This window comes from Equus przewalskii, chromosome 4 (genome assembly GCF_037783145.1).
Source record: "Equus przewalskii isolate Varuska chromosome 4, EquPr2, whole genome shotgun sequence".
NCBI classification, from domain to species: Eukaryota; Metazoa; Chordata; class Mammalia; order Perissodactyla; family Equidae; genus Equus; species Equus przewalskii.
The window spans coordinates 18331913-18353033 of NC_091834.1; the positions used below are offsets into that span (position 1 = coordinate 18331913).

Sequence of the window (21121 nt, forward strand, 5' to 3'; positions counted from 1 at the left end):
CTACTGGCTCTTTTGTAAGATCCAAGTTGCTGCAAGAATAGAGTTTAATAGCCATCAATTCTACCACCATTAAGTAAAAAAGGTAAACTTCATGAACAAATAGACAAATTCTTTTCAAATCCCCCTCAAATAAACTTGGTATTAGTTGTTTCTGACTTCATAGGTGATCTAAGCTTCATCTCTGTGGTAATTTGTGTTACTCTGAGCCAACATTTGTTGGATTAGGTGGCATTTGTTGGATTAGCAAGTGGATGTAGTTTCTGGTATTTCCTGTTCATAGTCTTCTACCTGCACTGAACACTATAAAAATGAGGATAAAAAAACCCAGAAATCACAAAACTGAAAATCTGAAACACTCTATCCTCTGCAAACAGTCACTGTATAGCGGACGAGTTGACATGTCTACCTTTCAAATGAGATTCATCAAGTTGATAGCTCATTATGGTTGTCTTAGGCAGAAAAATGAATAAAAACAAAGAGGTTAATTTCCCTTTCTTTTTCACTCATTCACTTCTTTCTTAACAAAGACTTGTTTCCCACTATGTGGCTGCCTTTGCCAAGCAGTGGAGGTGTGGTGGGGAGGCTGGCCCTAAGGGCTTACAGTCTAGTGTGAAGTGCAGACATCCTAGTCCTGAAGATGCTCCACGCTGTGGTTCCTGCTCTGAAGGAGAAGTCGTAGCAGGGCTCAGGGAGGCCATTGCAGCAGAGACCCATCTAGACATTTCTCCGTCTCCAGGGCCAGCATCTCTGTTGGATATTGTTGGCTCTTGTCTGGACTGCTTCACCTCTTCAGAGGCTTCTCCACCTGCCCTCCATTGTCTACACTGCAGTCAGTGGTCTTTTTAAAAAAACATCCACCTGATATGTCACCTCTTTTTTGCTTTCTCCCTCCTAAAACCCTTTCGTAGTATCCCCTTGTTCTTTGAATAAATCCAGTACTTACCCTGACATACAAAATCCTTGCGTGATCTGGCCCCAGCTAATGCTCTGTCCAGTCCCATCTCTTATGAATCCATGAGGCCATTGGCAACTCCTAAATTATGTCCCACATGCTCCCGTCTCCAATAATTGCACTTGCAGCTCCTCTGCCTGGAGCAGTCTTCCTTCAGATTCCTATAGGACTCATTTCCTTGCTTCTTCTGTTCTCTGCTCAGATATTTCTTCCCTAGACACCTTGCCTAACTACCCTATTTGAAATAGCATCCCTTCTCGCTGTTGCTAATGCCATTCTTTTACATACCTGACGTCATGTCATGTATCTCCTTGTTTATTGGCTTATTTTCTGCATCCCCTCCCCCCACTAGAATATAGGATCCTCAATGGCAGGACGTTTCTCTGTTTGGTTCATTCATGTATCACATACCCAATAAAATGGCTTGCCCCTTTGGTTGGTCTCAGTGATGGATCAATTAATGTGTGGATCTAGAGCCCAGAGAGTATGAGGTGAGAAGACAGGATGCAGCTTAGGGTTAAAATGCCCACATTTAAAGGATAGGGAAAGGAGATGTTGCTAGTGAAGGAGACTGAGACAGTTGACAGAAGCCAAGTGTTGTTCTGGAAGCTAAAGGAGAGAGGGAAGGAGTGATCAGTCAATGTTATCAAACATAGCTAAGTCAAGAAGGAAAACAATGGAAAAATTCCCACTGGATTTGAGGCATGGCTGTCATTGGCATCTTAGATTAGAGTCATTTCAAGTGTGCCTTAAAAGGAGAAGCCCCATCAGAGTGGGCTGAAAACTGAGTGTTGGGGAAAAAGAAAGGGAGGCCTTCATTTGCCAATTTCTGCATATTCTATAGGTCTAATCTATGATCAATTGATAGCACTGATTAAAGAGAGATAACGGTCCCAATTAAGTGGGAGTGGGGGATGGTAGTCATGAATTCATGACCATTTCCTCCCCACCTGCTCTGCCTAGGAGGGTGTTAGACAGGACTGGGGTCAGTGAAGGCAACAATCTCTACTCCAGGGACCTTGAACAGCTGTTTCTGCTTTGTGAGTTCGCACACCTATAGAATCAGGACATCAAACAGCCATCCTGCCTAAGTCACAGGCTTGTTGAAATGGCCAAACGAGATATTGTTCCTGCAAGAGCTTTGTAGCTTGTAAGAACAATGTAAGAAAGCAAGCACAGGTGCGGTACTTACAGGAGCCTGACTGAATAGAATCGCTCTGCTTGCTGTCAGATGCTGACCGAATTGTTTCCTTACAGGTTCTTAAACAACGTTGGTTTCTTTTTCCCCCTGATAATGATGCTGACGTGGATGGTGTCTGTGGCCAGCATGGTCCGAAAGCTGGTTTATGAGCGGGAGATCCAGATAGAAGAGGTAAATTGCCTTAGAGCTCACCTGGGAGATGAGGAGGGAAGCCTGGGGCTTTAGAGATGAGTCCTGCCCCATAACTGACCCCCGAATGTGCTTTGCCTGCCCTCGGCTCTGCTGGGGTTCCTGGCAGTAAGTAAGTATAAGGTCTGGCTGAGCCACTGTCCCAGGAAAATCACTTTATGTTGAAGTCCAAGCCCTGCCAGAGGTTAGCAGATATTTCCTATAAGATGGAAGGACAAGCACATGAAAGTGAAAGAAGGAAACCAATGTGGCTCATTCAACAATTTTTGTACAACCCGTAAAGATAGAACTGCAGACTTCCCATCTTAATTTATGATTTGACTTCTTCATGTACAGCCTCTCCATTTTTGTCCTAATATTGTTAAAGCTGGAAACTATCAAAGCTGCTTTTAAGAACGATCGTTCATAAAAATATCCAGTAAAGACCTGCCTCCCGTTTAGCTGGCAGAGACTCTGGGCACACGTTATCCACTAGCCTCATGTTTATTACAGAGAAGAAAAAGCGGGCCGAGTACAATGTGCTTTTCGTTCAATTTTGAAGAGAACTTGTGCTATTGTTTTGTTTGTTGTTTACCTATTTAGGACTGACTTACTCCTGGATCTCTGTGTTTCTTCCTGGTGGCCTTCCAGGGTGGGTGCATCAAAATGGATTGTTCTCATTTCACAAGTAATCAGCCCCACACCCAGAGATATCACTGAGTTGTAGATTAGTGGCTACAATAATTTTATTGTTATTATTTTGAACACATTCCAAAACCAATACAATAATCCCACCAACTGCACAACTGAATGGCATAAGGCCCAGTATCTCCCCTCTTCATTTTTCTTTTCATCTTTGTTAAACAAAACCAACATAAGGAAAATGAAAAAAAAAAAAAAAAGGAAACAAATCAGTAAAACCCAAATAAACAAGGAAATGCAATGAGTCCTCGTCAAGCCTGAGGTCATCAAGCCTGAGGTCTAGGATCTGCTCTTCCCTTTCTGCTGTGCATTGTTCCAGTGGGTGAGATGGTTTTAACATCACCTGTCTCAGTCTGGCTTCCCTGCAATGGTGAATGACTTACTGTGTACGGGGTTGCTTCAAATTAAATGCTAGGCTCTAGGAGAAAGTGTCTGGTATGCTGCCTGCTGGGTGCTGGATTGCCAAGCCAGCGACCACATGGAAGTAGCAGCCCTGGCTTGCCTTTCCACCTGTAGGCGTTCTCTTTCTGAGATCCGATCCATCCTTTCTCAAGCATCCAGGTGGTAACTCTGGTCTCTCTTCTTTTGACAGTACATGAGGATGATGGGAGTACATCCAACGATCCATTTCCTGGCCTGGTTCCTGGAGAACATGGCCATGTTGGCCATAAGCAGTGCCGCCCTGGCCCTGATTCTGAAAATAAGTGGCATCTTTGCATACAGCAATGCTTGTATTGTCTTCCTCTTTCTCCTGGATTTTGGAGTGTCAGTCATCATGCTGAGTTACTTCTTGAGTACATTTTTCAGCCAAGCGAACACAGCTGCCCTTTGTACCAGCCTGGTGTATCTGATCAGCTTTTTGCCCTACATAGTTCTGCTGGTTCTACACAACCAATTAAATGTTGTCATTCAGACATTTTTGGTAAGTGGCTTGTTTTGTAAAAATGCAAAATAAAACAAAACTGCCATCTACCCAATAAAACCGATCACCTCCCTCAACATTTGAGTGGATCCTTGTCGGATCCCCATGGGCTTTCTGATATCCACTTTTCTCGCTTCTACTCACAGTTGTAGAACTCGCATTGGGAGTTCATTGAAACTGCATGGTTTGCTGGGGGGGCAGCTCATTAAGAAAGGGCTTTTTTCATGTGACAGGGACTCCCCTCTGAAGGCTCTTTGGGAACTTGGTAGCATCCTAAAGAAAAAGAGCCGTTGACCGCCTGGCCTGTGTTTCAAATGCTGTGACTTTTGTCTTCAATCCTTATGTTTAAGGGTTTTATACACACAAACTTTGATTCCCTCTTTACATGTCCAAATGTTTTCTACCAAATAAAAAAATCTAACTCTGGCATATTATATTTTTAAATGTAAGATACTCTTTAAATGGGCTTTTTTTCTGACATAAAACCTCTCCACTGGAAGTAAAATAACATTTTCCTCCAGTAAGCTCTCTTTCTTAGTGTAGAACAGTGGATATGTGCCATCAGTCTGCCTGCAGTGTGCTCCAGGGCATTCACTTAATAATAAAAAATAGTAAATCGCTCTATTCCATTTTCCACTGTTTTGGCCTATACATTTCTGTATACACTGCATTGGATTTATGACACTTCAAACATTGCAGTAAAGAGAAATAATTCCTTTTAACATTAGAAACAAGCTTGTTATCACGCTTTTCAGAACGGGCTGACATTCGGCTAAGTCTTCCAGGTTCAGATATTGAAATCACCGCCTGGAGCAATGGTTTGGCATGCTTCGAGTTGGAACATGTCGTGGCTTCTCTATTTGAATTTAGTGCTGTGGATTTTCTGTGGTCCCAGTCAAGCCCTAACATGCTGTTTTTCTCTTTGCTCCATCAATCCGTGGGCAGTGCCTTCTCTCCACAACCGCCTTTGGACAAGGAGTGTTTTTCATTACATTCCTAGAAGGGCAAGAGGCAGGTAAGGGAATGCATTTTCAAAAAGTGACTCTCAGTGATTCATGTTTTTCGAAATTTATAGTTATCATGTTGCAAGTGGCATAATATAACATTTCCATTAGAAACTGGAACATCTGGAATGAGATTCTGGTATTTGGTTTAGCTGATGTAAACACCTCCCACCACCTATCTGCCTTAGTTTTAGGAACAGTCAAGAATAACCATGGTGCCCCATGCTTCAGACACTATCCAGATCAGCCACCCAGCTAATGCTTGGTCTTCCTTATAACACCCCTGATAGACGTAGGGGCAACTTAGTGACCTTCTAAATTCTTCCAAGAATGGGGTGTGCACACATGTCCCATCTCTTGGGGGATTATTGAATTGGCCTCTGTCTTCCTGGGTCTCCTGCAGTCTTTTTCTAGTTTCTCTTTGTAATTCCCTCTTTCACATGACAACCATTCACACATTATCAACTCTCATCTTTACCTTCAGATTTTCTGGGTCCTTCCTGAAGGTCAGGATCCAGAAATAGGTCTAACCAGCATAGAGCACAATTATCTCCTCCATTTTTCTACAATTTTATCCCTATTAATTCAGCCTAAAATAATATTTTAAAATTTGTTGGCAGCATTTTTCACTTATGTTGAGATTTTGACAACTAAAATCCTAAACCAGAATGGATATATGTTTCTTAGACGTTTATATGGTTTTTGTGGTGTGTTTTTATAAACACTTAAAAGTCATAAATGAAACTCAGCCCCGATATTGCTACATTAGCCCATTAATTTGGCACTGGTTTTGGAGTTCTCAGACTTTTCAGTAGAGCGTATTGAATTGTACTTTACCAGGAGAGTAATCCTGAGTGTTTTCTCCTAAATTCTTTGAACTGATTGGTAAACTAAATTGGATCAAGAAGATACAGAAGAAAAATAGTCACTGCTGATCCTCTGAATATTTTGGACTGAATTCCAGCAAGTGCATGATGTTAAAACATTTCTTTTACTGAGTTCTAGGCTAGTACCATAGAAAAATTGAGAAAGAACAATATTTTTCTTAAAACAAGATTATATTTTAATGCAACAAAATTTGCAAAGATATTGTAAGAAAATAATGATTTTTTTCCTACTTCAGACGTTATATATCTTGTCGTATATTTTCCAAGAACAGAGAGAATAATGAAATTTAGAGTTTGGGTTCTCAAAAAGCCTTCTTTATCTTTTTTTTAAACGTACATATTATCCTTAAATATAGATTTTTATTTTAGTTAAGCAAATAAAACTAGATATAAGTAAAGCAACCTTTAAAATTTTTAAATGATCGATATTAAAATGTTGTTAATAGTCACTCCACTTGATCCCCTTGAAATAAATGTGAGATTAAGCAAACTAACATTTCATTTGAAGAATTATGACCAATGGCATTGACCTTCTTTTTGTTTTATCTGTATTCAGCTTGCTTGAGCTTCCAGAACTAATAAACTCATTTTACCAATATCTACTCAAAGAGGACACATAGTTCTAACTCTGATCTTTCCCTTCCTCCTAGGAATTCAGTGGAATAACATGTACCAAGCTCCAGAACAAGCTGGCATGACATTTGTCTGGGTTTGCTGGATGATTCTCTTTGATTCAGGCCTTTATTTTTTGTGTGGATGGTACTTGAGCAACTTGATTCCTGGTAAGAATTCTGCACTTTCCAAGATGACAAAATAAATTTAAACAGCAGTTTGTATCCATATATGTGAATATTAGGATAATTACATATTCTTTAAATTAGACATGAAAAAGGGAGTTCATAGGATTTATTTTAAAGGGAGTGTGAATGTTTAAGGAAAAGGTGGAACTTCTGCACCCTGAGAGAAACAGTAAAGGCCATATGAAGACAGAACAGAGGGGCCCAGACACATGCTGGATGGCCCCATTTGGCCCACCACGCAGTTGCCCAGCAGGTGGGCTTCAGTCAGTTGGATGAAGGAGACCCTAGTTTGCAGGATCAGGGATGAGGGGAGTGAGGGTGGGAGAGTCTGGGGCCCATGTGCCATTGGCCTCTAGGGAACAAGGTCAGGGCAGAGGTCCAGAGAGCTGCATGGAGCAGAACCTGGAGGAAAGCCAGGCCAAGCAAATGCTTTTGTGCTGGGGGTTAGAGTCAGGAGCTGCCCCCAAATCCAGAGTTGTCAGTGGTGTCACGAGTCTGGAATTTCTCCCATGTGGCGTGTTTCTTCCTTGGTGTGGCAGATGTACCATGGAGGCAATGAGAGAATAGGCCACCAGTGGTCATGAATTTCCCCTCCTGTGTTAGTGGGGAGGGAGGTATGCATACCATGTGCCTGGCTCAGGCTAAAAAGGGCAGAAATGGCACTTAAATCTTTTTGATTTTATGGTTTTGAAAATAGCATTTTGATGGTATTATATATTTCATTCTTGTGACTCTGGCTCTATACTTTCCAAAGCAACTGGATATTTCAAGTAGCATCAAACCTTTAAAGTTAAGAACTAAAAACTAAAAAGAGATTCTAACCATAAGCAAACTGAAAATGGAGGGATAGAAGAAAAAACCCAGTTCATTCTGTTTAACAAAAACATATTCCAGAGTTGGAGAGCTCATGCATCATTTAAGGATGAGTAAAAATCAGAATAATAGGGGTCATCAAAAAGATTATTTTATAGAAAAGTGGGAAAATATGACCCCAGAGGTAGAGACAGAGAATAGATTAGATGGTGGATGCACCCACTGGGCCCACTGCGCAGCTCCGCAACAGGTGGGCTTCTGTCAGCTGACCAGGAAAGTGATTTATTTTGGAAAAATTTAGATCACATTATTTGAGTACTTTGAATAAAATTTAAGAAAAGGTGGATTCTAGGAAAGAAGAGATAAAACAATGAACTGAAAAGGCCAAAGTGAAGAGGAGACTGGATGAGATGCAGTTGGATATTAAAAAGAAGCTAGGTAACACACAAGAGAACTGTTATAAAATATGTATATGATGTCAATTTTAAAATACATGAGGAAGTGGTAATGAGCAAAAAATAGCTGCAGAAACTCAGACTGAGGGCTGGAGGATGAGCCATGGGCGTCCCCAAGAATGAAGGCAAAGAGATGCAGACACTTGACCTAAAGGTGGTTGGTAGAGATGGACCTGCAGAGCTTCGTTCAACCGGAGGAGGAGACACAGATCAAGTAGAACAAAACGAAAAATGGAACCATCGTCCAACAAAGAGAAGAAAAACTTAGATTTGCAAAATAAGTGCTCACCACATTGTATACAAAGTTAATAAAAGGAAACCTAAATTTAGATATAAAATGACAAATGTCTTGAACTCTATGGACAAAGAAAAGAATCCAACAAGCTGAGTAGTATTCCATCTATATATATATATATATATATATATATATATATATATATGTATATATACACACTACATCTTCTTTATCCATTCATCTCTTGGCGGGCATTTGAGTTGCTTCCACATCTTGGCTATTGTGGATAATGCTGTGATGAACATAGGGATGCAGAACTCTGTTTGAATTGTTGATTTCATGTTCTTTGGATAAATACTTACTGGTGGGATAGCTAGATCATATGGTTTTCTACTTTTAATTTTTTGAGAAGTTTCCATGTTGTTTTCCATAGTGGCTGCACCAGTTTGTATTCCCACTAGCAGTGTATGAGAGTTTTCTTTACTCCACATCCTCTCCAACACTTGCTATTTTTTGTCTTGTTAATTATAACCATTTTGACAGGTGTAAGGTGATATCTTATTGTAGTCTTAATTTGCATTCCCCTAATGATTAGTGATGTTGAACATCTTTTCATGTGCCTGTTGGCTATAGCATGTCTTCTTTGGAAAAATGTCTATTCCTATCTCCTGCCCAGTTTTTGATTGGGTTGTTTGTATTCTTGTTGTTGAGCTATATGAATTCCTTATATATTTTGAAAATTAAGCCCCTGTTGGATATATGATTTACAAATATTTTTTCCCAGTTGGTGGATTGTCTTTTCATTTAGTTAATGGTTTCCTTTGCCCTGAAGAAGCTTTTTAGTTTGACTTAGTCCCATTTGTTTATTTTTTTTCTTTTATTTCCCTTGCCTGAGTAGACATGGTATTCAAAAAGATACTACTAAGACAGAAGTTAAAGAGTTTACTGCCTATATTTTCTTCTAGGAGTTTTATGGTTTCAAGTCTTACATTCAAGTTTTTAATCCATTTAGAGTTAATTTTTGTGTATGGTGTAAGATAATGGTCTAGTTTTATTCTTTTGCACATGGCTGTCCAGTTTTCCCAACACCATTTATTGAAGAGACTTTCCTTTCTCCTCTGTATCTTCTTGGCTCTTGTGTCCAAAACATGGATGGAGCTTGAGGGTATTATGCTATGTGAAATAAGCCAGACAGAGAAAGACAAACACCATATGATGTTATTCATATGTGGAAGATAAACACATAGATAAGGAGAACAGGTTAGTGTTTACCAGAGGGGAAGGCAGTAGAGGGAGGGTGAAAGGGGTATAGGGGCACATATGTATGCTGATGGATAAAAACTAGACTATTGGTTGTAAACTTGATGCAATCTATATAGAAACTGATATATAATAATGTAGACCTGAAATTTATACAATGTTGTAAGCCAATATGCCCTCAATACAAGAATTTTTTTTAAAAAGCATCCAATAAGCATAAAGACCAGCAAAAACAGGTTACCCTCAGCAGTATGGAGATTAACATGAAATTTGGCCAGAGATCCAGAAGGATCTGAATTTTCCCCTCAACCATCAGGACCAGAGGCCTGAGGATCCTGGGGCAATATTGTCACGTATTGAAGTAAGGCAAAGGGACTTTTGATATTCAGCCCAGCCTTTCCCCCTAAATCCCATTGTGGAAGTCTAATCAACTGGACAGGAGTCCTGGGTGAGCAAATCCTTTTGCCCAGACTAGAGGCAGAGAAATGAGACGAGTCAGAGGGATTTTCTTCTTCAGATCAGAGCAGAGCTGCCTTCTGGGCATTTCCAGTGAGTGAGCCCTGGGTCACTTCTCCAGGTAGAGCCAGCTTCAGGAAAGATAAAAAGGGAGAGAGACAGACAGAGAGACAGAGAGACAGAGGGAGAAACAGAGAGAGGATGGGAGAGAGAGACAGAGAGAGAGAAACAGAAAGAGATAGGAGAAAGGAGGGCTGGCTCTCTTGCAATTCTACATCTTTTGGAAGCATGACTGAATAAAATCTGAATGAAGTAGGGTAGCAGCAGTAGCTGGCAAGGGAAGTGGGGAGAGAAAGGTGTTTTGGTCTTATTATTACTATTGTTATGGTTATTATTTAAGATGGGTGGCACAACTGCATGCTTGTGTTCTGGTGAGAATCATCTGGTCTCAAGGAAACACTGATGCTATAGGAGCAAGAGGAGAGAAGAGCTGGAGCAGTGTCCATGAGTAGGTGAGAGGAGCAGAGGGCTCAGGCCCCACTGGAACACAGAGTCCCTTCAGGGCGTGGAGAAGCTGTCTGTAACTTGCTGGCTGTGTGGCCGTGGACCTGGGGAGTCTGGGGAGGCTCTCTTCTGGCTTCCTCTGTCTTCTTGGGGCAGTAGGGGTCACAGGCTTTGGCAGAAGGTGCAGTGGGGAGGAAATGAGGGACCTGAGAGTGAGGACAGGCAAGCATGTCTCTCAGCTTGGGGCACCCTGTGCAGCTCTCAGAGGCCCCTGGAGGTGCTTGTCATGGATGTGAGTTGAATGTAGAGATGAAAGCTCTAGTCATACAGAAACAAAAGCCAAAACAAAACAGAGATATTAAAAAGAGGAGATAAAACCATTATTGTTTCTAGTTCATATGCAAGAATCAGCTGAAAAATAGGTATAACCCATCAGATGGCTGGTCACAAATATACACACATAAAAATTTGGTTCATATGCCAAATTATTGGCGTTTCTGTGGAATTATATGTGTTATGTTTTTTTCTGTTTTCAGTTTTTCTACTTCCAACATGCATTTCTCTTATAATTCAATTAAACTACAAAAATTAACTATATGTTTTATTTTTTGTTTTTTCAAAACTCCAAATAATTTAATAAAAAGAAAAGAAAGCAAAATTTTTTGAGGGAGTGATGTATACAACTACATAGTAGGGAAAGAGACATGTTTTGGGAACAAATTAATATGATGTTGTCTGAAAGAATTTAATGCAGCAGGTTTAGTGATGAAAAGCCCTTTCTTCCTATTTTTCCTTAAGAAAAGGTGTGAGAGACTTGGGTCCTGTTCTTCCCGGAGGGGGCTAAAGGAACAGAACTATAAGTAAAAGGTGGATGTGCTGTGAGCGAGTAGGAGGCAGCGTCTTTAGAAGGGTAATGATGTGCCATGTAGGTGAGCTGGACTCCAGGTGAGGGACAGGGTGATGAAATCTACTGGGAAATGGGGCTGCCAGGCCTGTTTGGAGTCTGAGCCAGCTCTGATCCTCCTGCTGTCTGCTCAGCTCTCCTGCCAGGTGGTGAATACAAGTGTTGGCTCCTGATAAGTCTTGCGTGCTCTCTCTCTCTTCTCCTCTTGTCTTTGTCCTCTCCCACATCTCTCAGGCTGCCCACTTCCTGGCCTTGCTTCCCATGTCCTGTGACAGTTAGCAGCTTGGGCTTATATTGTTGGCACCCTTGAATGTCCTTAGGACAAGGTTTCCATTAATTTTCTGCTTCTTTCTGCTTCTGGCACCTCTGAACCCCAGAGATTAATTACCTGGCCAAATGTTGCCCCAAGTTGTCCAAAACACTGCTCTGGAGAAGGGGAGATTTGCCAAGTGGGGTGGGGGATTTCCAGAAGGTGTTTGAAAGAATATAATCCTACTGTTGCTACATCAAGCTCATGGAGGAGGACAAACTAGAGAAATGATTCCACCAGAAGAGATTTCTTCCAAGAGCAGGAAACACTCAAACGACTGAGCCCTAAAAAAATTGAACATATGATCTCAAAGAGATATTGGTACACCTGTGTTCATAGCAGCATTATTCACAATAGCCAAAAAGTGGGGGCAACTCGTGTGTCCATCTATGAATGAAGGCATAAACAAAATATATTATATTCCTACAATGGAATATTATTCAGTCTTAAAAAGGAAGGAATTCTGACACATACTACAACACGGATGAACCTTGAAGACATTATGGTAAGCCAGTCAGAGAGCAACAAATATCGTATGATTCCAAGTATATAAGATACCTAGTGTGATGGTTAATTTTAGATGTCAACTTGACTGTGTTAAAGGTTGCCCAGATTACTAGTAAAACGTTATTTCTAGCTGTGTCTGTGCGGGTGTTTCCAGAAGAGATTAGACTGAATAAAGAAAATGGCCCTCACCAATGTGGATTGGCATCATCCAATCTGTTGAGGGCCTGAATAGAACAAAAACATGGAGGAAGGATGTATTTGCTCTCTGCTTGAGCTGGAACATCCATTTTATCCTGCCTTTGGACATTGGAGCTCCTGCTTCTCAGACCATCCAGTTTGAACTGGAACTATACCACAAGCTTTCCTGGGCCTCTGGCTTACAGACAGCAGATGATGGGACTTCAAAGGCTCTATGATTGCTTGAGTCAGTCCTTCATAATAAATCTCTTTCTATGTGTTTATACATGTCATACTTGTTCTGTTTCTCTGTTGAACATTGAATAATATACCTAGAGTAGTCAAATTCACAGAGACAGAAAGTAAAATGAGGGTTGCCAGGGACTGAGGGAGGGGAAGGTGGGGAGGTGGTGTTCAATGAGTTTGGAGTTTAAGTTTTGCAAGATGAAAAGAGTTCTGGAGATTGGCTGCACAACAATGTGAATGTATTTATCACTGAATTGTATGCTAAAAATGGTTAATGTGGTAAGTTCTGTAATATATATTTTACCACAATTTAAAAAAGAGACTGAGCCCTTGAGGGAGGTGTCTAGTGTGCATGAGTGCCATTTTCTAGATCCTGTTTGATGGGAAGGAAAGGGAATTGGGTGGGATCCTGGAGGAAGGCAAATGGGCTGAGAAAATCTGAGTGATGGTGGGAATGCCCTGCCTGGGAGAGAGTGCTGAGTCATTCCTTGTCCTGCGAGTCAGTGGACTATCAGCTAAGCTGGTGGTTTTCAGAAAAGCATTTTATTTTCTTCTAAAAGCTAAATGAGGTCAACTTGGGGCTCAGAGGAAAAGGAAAAGCCATTTTCCATAGGAGACCAGGGGACCTAAATGACAAATTTGATAATCTTTTGGAAAGATTTTGGCCATATGGGCCCACTGTGAACTTGCCCACATTGGGTTGCGGAAACCACTGTCTCCTGTTCCTTCTTCCATTGCTCTTCTAGTCTTACATGCCTTCAAGCTCCTCATTCTCCTCCTTCCCTTTAGGGGAAGGTCAATATAACAGCCCGTTGTCTCCATGCCCCCATACCTGGAGTCCCACTCTATCTCATGGTGAATTTCTATTGCTTAACCTCTACCGGTAACATCTACTTAGAAACTTGAGCTTTCGGTTATCTCAAAACCAGCTCTTACCCTATATCCGTACCCATATATACCATGTACCATATATACCACAAATTCCATATCCAACCAGAGACAAAGATCTGCTGATGGGTGTTCTAAGTCTCTTTTACATCCATGTGAGTGTACCTTGTCCAGGGAATGTCTCTACTCCTTCATCAGGTCATGCAAATTGTTCTGTAAGCTGAAATGAGTTATGATTCCCAGCCAAACTGTATCTATACCTTGCAAAGGGAGGCAAAGGCAAAAAAGATCTGGAAGCAACTTTTGAATTATAAGCATTCATCTCTGCTTTTTGCTTTGAGAATACGAGTAGTGAGTTTTTATACTTCTATTTGTGATTGAACCACCAATTTTAGCTACTGGCTAGTTAGGAAGGAAGACCAGAGTCTATTCTAGAATAAAAGATCAAAATCCCACGATCTTTATAATAGAGGTATAAAAATAAAAAGACAGAGTTGACCACAGATGACAATGAATATTTTTCCTTTTTTTGTCGTGCAATTGCTGATTCTACTATTTCGAAAGTTAAAGGAAAAAATGACGTTGGCAATTTACATATCCTTAAATAAGATAGATTACTTATTTTTAACTTTAACAAAATCCGCCAATAGTAACAAAAAATGAAATTGTTAGAAAATATTGATTGGCTTTGAGATTCTTAAGGAGGATTACAATTTCTAGGAGCTCTCTGACCAGTTAGTTCTTTTTATTTTTTTTATAGCAAACAATTTTATTTTTTATTTATTTATTTATTTATTTATTTATTTATTTAAGCAAGATTAGCCCTGAGCTAACATCTGTCACCAATCCTCCTCTTTTTGCTGAAGAAGATTGGCCCTGAGCTAACATCTGCACCCATCTTCCTCTATTTTATATGTGGGATGCCTGCCACAACATGGCTTGACGAGTGGTGCATAGGTCCACACCCATGATCCGAACCAGTGAATCCTGGGCCACCAAAGTGGAACATGTGAACTTCACTGCTGTGCCACCAGGCGGGCCCTCAGTTTGTTTTTTTTAAGACAAATATTTTGTAATACTTGCTTTACTCTCTTGAAATGGAATTCACAGATGATGAGGATTACTTACATACATGATTCAACAACTAATGTAATGTCTTAACTGTAATATAAAAGTAAAAAAAAGTAATTTGCAATAAAATAATATATAAATTCTCAATGCTCAGGCATGACTTTATTAGAACACAGAATGAGGTACTCAGATGCCTCCACCTACCTGTATGGAGTAAGTTTGGATTTAAGGGAAGAAAAATGATCAGAAGCCATTTGGTACTAAAATTAAAAAAAATATGTGCTTGGAGATATATGTAGACACTAAAATAAAAACTAATATTAAGGTAAGTAACAGTAAATGAGGCTTATCTGTATACGATAAAAAAAGATGGAAATAACTTTAATAAAGTAGGAAAAATGTGGGAGGAAAATTAGACACCAATGAAGTTGATAAAAGAATGATACTTTTGTAAATGATCTGGGTCTTATTTTAACAGCATACTATCAGATAATTCTCTGCATTGTCACATGGGGTGAGTAATGATGAGGTGTGATAGAAGACACACGTCTTACCATACCACTCCACGTCAGTGCCTACATTTGGTCTCCAGTTTTCTAAAGACTTTGGTAATCATATGCTTCAGTAGGTGACAGGCAAGGGAGGATGGATTAGACAAAGAACAGACATATTAGAGGGCTTACAGAGAAGCAAAGGGATAGATCCCTGGCAACAGCATGAGAATAAGATTGAAAAATAGCAGGAAACCTCCACATTAATAATTTCAATGTGCAATTTTTACAAAATGAATGTATTACTATTTTGCTATAAAATTTAAAAAATATTTAGAATGACAATAACGTGAAATAGTTTTGAAAAGACCATCATTAATAAAATTTAGTACATTTTATGAAAATCTGCTGATTTAAAAACATTTGGTTCTAACTTTGTTAAAAGCAGGCTCAAATCTTTTGTCACATATTTGTGCAGTGTGAGCCACATAGACTGCTATAGCTGTGCTGCAGTGCAAACTCAGAAACAATGAGTTGGCATCACATTGATGATGTGGTTTTCTGAAATGATGAGTATCTCCAACTTCTGCGTGAAACCTTCCACTGGTTTACGAGGTGGTTGCGTTCCTGGAAAATTCAGTGCATATTAAAACTTCACAGAAAGTTTGGGTTTGTATGTCCTAGGCTTGAATAACTATAAAGAGCTTTCACTTGCATGAATGCGTGTGACTATTCTCACAGAATGCAAGTATGAGACAATTCTTTATTGGGCTGGGCTGGTCTCCATCCTTGTAGGAGAGCTACCATGCCAGCACTTATCTACTAAAGGTGATTTGTGTCATCCTCATTTACTAATGATGACTTTGTTTTCTCTATTTCTGATAGTTTAACATCTTGGGGTCTTACTGACCTTGGAGGGACTGCCAATTCCTAGAGATACTAGAGGATTTGCCTGTGAGCATCCTTTTCATGTGCAAACCAGCCACTCCAGAGCCCACACCCAGCCCTTTCATCTGTCAGAGCCCTCATACTCTGGACCATTATCCCCCTGCCCTAATCACCTCAGGGCCAGTCAATTATGGAAAGCTTCTAAATACCCAGATCTTGCTGAAATTATTCAAACTGGCCAATCATAAGCCTGCTTACCCTTCCTCGCCTGTTCTTTGTCGTGGAAACCACAGTAAAGCTTCTTGCCTGTGCTTCCCCCTCCCTCCGTCTTCATCCTGACCAACACTGGTGCTTCCCCATGTGGCCGTGCGTGGTATGGCATGCCCCCTCCCTCACCTTGGAAACTGTGAGAACCAAACTATCTTTTCAGTGGCAGTCATCTCCTCATCTGTTGCCTTGCCATGCCTGACTAATAACCAAATCTACATTTTAAAACACCTAGTCACTGTGTCAACCCAAATGCCCCTTCTATTCCAAAACATGCTAGGAGAGTTTTAGCAAATTGAGAATCATTCAAAAGTTTCCCATGGTTAGGATGGTCTCATGCAATCAGGGGTGGGTGAGAACTTTGCCTCCCTCACACACAAACACATAAACACGTATGCACACCCGACACACAAATGCTTTTCTCTCCATTTTCTTCTGTCTTTTTTATAAAGCAACTGTATGGGTACTGACCTCAACATTTCTCAACGCTGATGTCTGATCAGGAGACCCTGCATAGATCCACAATCACATCATTTCCTGGCCTGCAGGGTTCAGTGTCCACCGCAGGTCTCCATGCTTGCTCGAGAGCTCACAAGCGAACATCTTGTCCTCTCAAAGAGCTTTCATTGCATGAACTCTTCTTTACGTGCTTTCAGTTAAGTTTGATTCCACTTGATCTGTCTAATCTCATTGACTTCTTCTTTTATCACTGTCAGTTTTGGGGGGCAATGCTAATTAGTTTCCTGTCCTGCTTAAGCCAGCAGGCAGTTCCCCTTGAGGAGAAAGGCTCAATATAAGCTGAGGGCCTTTGCACATATTCATGTGCCCAATTACATTTGGTGGTGTGAGCAAGATGCATGTGCTTTTAGAGTATTCACTTAAAATAAGTCTGAATTTATAAGCAAAACGAAATGCAAAAGAGAGCTGGGGAGCTGAGAGGCTTCATTTAGATTAATGGATTAATTAGGAAGATTTTAAAAGTCCAGACAGATTAGAGCTGGGATGGTTTAATTAGCCAATCAGCCATTAATATTCAATTTATTTCCAATTTGTCTTTTCTAACTCTGAAAGACCTCTCCTCTCTCTCCCCTCCATTCCATCCCTGCAACCATGCCCCTACTTCAGGCCCCATTCTACTTCATCTGGACCATTCAGCGTCCTTGTGACTCCTTCCCAGGCCTCTGAGTGCCCCCGACACCTCTGCTAACTTGACGTCTGTAACGCCCATCACCAACTTGCCCTCCCGACAGATGGTGCTCCCTCATGCCAGCAATGGCAATGATGGAGCATGGTCGCCTGAGCAGGGTCCCTTTGCAGAAAACTGCTGCTTGATGATCCAGAGGGAGAGCAAAGCAGCCCCCAGCATTTGCAGAATCGCTTTGCTGATGTATTTGTTTGCTGATTATCTCCTTTCATTTCTACAAACTCATCATTCTTGCATGGGGACGGGACCTTCTTCTATTATTCCCACTAGGTAGTTGAAAAGTGGGGTGCAGGAGCTGAGGCAGGTCTCCTCGCTTGTTTGAATCAAGAGCAACTTGTTTGAAAGGGCGACTGAAAGTCTCCTTGCTGTTGCACACATGTGTTCAGATGGGCAGCTACTGAGAGAGACCTGCTGGTGGTTAATTGTATGGCTTCTGTAGCTTGCCAGTCTTGTGTCCTCAGAAAAGCCTTGCTGGACCCCTCTTCCACTGGGAAGGGAAAGGTGATAATAGTACCCCCACATTGGGTAGTGGCAGGACCGTACGAATCAATACAAGTAGAGACCTTGGACAGTGCCTGAAAGAGAGAGAGTGTGGAATGCTGGCTGTGATATGATGTAAACATCCATGTGCTGCTTATCCTCTTCCTACTTAGGGATGCTTATTAGTTGCTAGAGTCTTGGAGGATACCCTGCCTGCATTAGCATTGTAGGGCTGCCATAATAAGTATACAGACTGCATGGCTTAAACCACAGAAATTTATTCTCTCACTGTTCTGGACACCAGAAGTCCAAGATCAAGGTGTTTGCAGGGTTGGTTTCTCCTGAGGCCTCTCTCCTTGGCTTGTAGATGGCTGGACTTAACCCTGTGTCCTCACATGTCGTCCCTCTGTGTGTGTGTGTGTCCTAATCTCTTCTTATAAGGACACCAGTCAGATTGGATTAGGGCCAACCCCAATGACCTCATTTTACCTTAATTACCTCTTCAAAGACTCTTTGGCTTAAATACAGTCACATTGTGCGTTACTGGGGGTTAGGACTTCAACATCTGCATTTTGAGGACACAATTCAACCCATAACGGATGCTAAATACTAGACAGGGTACCAACTCAACACCTCCCTTCACTTTCAAAAGATGACAGGCCCACATATTTTCCTTAGTGATCATCTCTTTGCATCTTTGCATCTTCTGATTAGAATGTGTGAGGGGTTGCGGATCTCTCCTTTGCTTGATGGTCAAAGTGCTAACATAGTCTTCACGTCGGCCTTTATCTCTTCAATCACTCGGAGAATTTAGACCATTCATCAAACGTAGGCTAGAATGGATGTGTTCGAGAAAATCGCGAAGGGTTAATAATTAAATCCACTTTAATTCTGACATATAATGAGGGCAAAGTGACTATTAAGAGGACTGAAATGAATTTGGAGAATACATTTGCAGAATGTTGGCATGTCTCATATGGAAATGTTAGTATTATGAATTATTCTTATTTGTTGAAGTCTTAATTGAATAATGCCTTCATGCTTTTAATCCATGTCTGTTAATCCGTGCAAACATCAATGATAGACACAAGTAGAGTGACAGCTAAATGACAGGACAGTGGAACACGGGGTGAGGCTTTACCCGGGGAATGTTCAGCAATTATTCAATGGCACTTTTATTATTAATAAATACCTGCCTGTTTCTTGGGCACTGCTGAGAAACCCTCTTAGGCGAAGTGAGCAGGTGGCCCTGGGTCGGCTGAGGAGGGAGTGTGAGCGCCCTCTGCACGGCTAGTACTCTGTCGCCTAGATTGTCAGTGGCTGGTATATGGGATGTGTACTGAACATGTGAACATGGAATAACATTTCGTATTGACTAGTTAAGATATTCTATTCCAGAATCTTCTTCTGAATAGAAAAAATAATTGGCCTCATTTTAATTGTCTCTTACTTTTTAGGAACATTCGGTTTAAGAAAACCATGGTATTTCCCCTTTACCGCATCATATTGGAAGAATGTGTGTGGTTTGTTGGAGAAAAGGCAATTCGCTCTGAGTTCCAATCTGTTCTTCTTCAACAAGAACTGTGACAGTAAAGGTTTGTGAAGAGTAGCATTGTTGGATATGTGTTTTTCCATTGGGTCAGTTTTATTTTTGTTTTTCATTTCTGGTCGAGCCTTTGTAACTCTGTGCATTGTTCCTGAGGGACCTCTTTCAGTCCGTCTTGGGCTCAGAAACATGGCGATGGAGCCAAGTTGCAAGAAAGAATCCACTGGTGATGTTTATTTTGCTTGAGCCCGGGAGCCCCAAAATCTTAATCCTCCCTGTTGTTTACACTGCTCCCTATGCATTACATGCATTTATGTCTAGATTACAGTTCAGTAAAATGAAGCTCCAGTTCTAACGTGAAGTTGTGTAAAAAATAAAAGCAAAGGTGGACAGCTACCAGGTGTCGTGCAATTTAGGATTTTCAAAGTGTTTCACACATGCTGGCTTATCCAAGGCCTCTGTGAGAGAGAACATGGCTGCCCCTTACCAAGGAGGGGCACGCATCCCAGAGCAGGGCAGGACCGGTAGCCTGTGCTCCAGTCATGCCCGTTCCTGGGGCACTTCCACAGAAGCCCAGCTTCAGAGGGAATCTGCAGATAAACAAGCTCCTGTCAGGATAGTTTTATACCATAAGTCAATATTGTAATTTTTTTCCTGATTACACAAATATGAATCCTTTTAGATAATTTGGAGCACAGCAGGCACCTATTAACTCTTACCTCCTGGGGGACTGTCACTCTTGGACATTTTGGTGTGTAACTAACCTGCCTGTTACTTTCCCTCTGCATATGTAAAAACACTTGTGTGTGTGTGTCTGTGTGTGTGTTTATTTTTATTTTCTTACAAAGTGGTCAACATAAGGGTACAAAGCTTTGTAATCAGCTATTTCACTTCATTCTTGCCATTATATAATTTGCCTTTTGATTTTGGTAGAGAAATATTTTGAATCGCTTTGCAAGTTTCACAGAGCTAGCATTCAAGCTCAAGGCAGCCCACCGAATTATTCAGTGTGAGCATGATTTAGAATGCTCTTGAAGTCTTCTCAGGGTGAATGTGCATCTTCCTCTCAGGGTCAATGCCGCAGAACAATGAGGCAGAGCTGGAAGGAGGCCCCCCAGGCGTCGCTCTGATGTCTGTGACCAAGGACTATGAGCGCCACAAGGCAGCTGTCCAGGACCTCACACTCACCTTCCACAGAGACCAGATCACCGCCCTGCTGGGGACCAACGGCGCCGGGAAGACCACCGTCATGTGCGTCCCATGTCCCCTCTATAAAGCACGGGGCTTGGTTCCTCACAGTGTCAGTTTACCGTGAGACAGGATGCCAGGTTTCTTTTCTCCTTCTTTTGTTTGGAGTCTCAGTGCAGAGTTTGGAGGCATAGAGGAAAGATAGAGCCCTCACTCCAGAGCGGCCGTGTGCTGTCCACCGACAATTACATTGTAGGTCTGGAACAGATTCAAAGGCAGCAGGGGCATGGATTCTTTTTTTAATCTTTAATTCTTTTATTTCCTAAAAGTAATTCACCATGTTTTTACTTTAGTCTTTGAAAGTCCTATGTCACTTTTCATTTTTTTCTTACAAAGTTTGATTTTGCTTGCATATCTATAGGAAGATGAAATTCAGAATGGTGTTTACCAATTTTTTAAACACCTGAGTATTTTTTTAGTGTTCTGCTTTTGGTGTGGCTGTGTTTTTGTGAAGGCTTGATTTTTGGCTTGGGATCCAGTGGCTTCAGATTTAATTAAAGAATCAAATCCTGTGATCCTGGAGAAATAATGAACT

At 41.1% G+C, this 21121-nt stretch overlaps 1 protein-coding gene across 1 annotated transcript in view; it reads left to right on the forward strand.

The window, feature by feature from the left end:
• The window catches only part of ABCA13 (ATP binding cassette subfamily A member 13), a 415069-nt gene that overhangs the window by 173030 nt on the left and 220918 nt on the right, over positions 1–21121 (forward strand). The window contains exons 32-37 of the mRNA XM_070615568.1: positions 2210–2324; positions 3616–3945; positions 4891–4960; positions 6487–6618; positions 19250–19387; positions 20409–20589. Of these exons, the coding sequence (XP_070471669.1) occupies positions 2210–2324; positions 3616–3945; positions 4891–4960; positions 6487–6618; positions 19250–19387; positions 20409–20589 (966 nt within the window). The remainder of the gene's footprint in view (positions 1–2209; positions 2325–3615; positions 3946–4890; positions 4961–6486; positions 6619–19249; positions 19388–20408; positions 20590–21121) is intronic.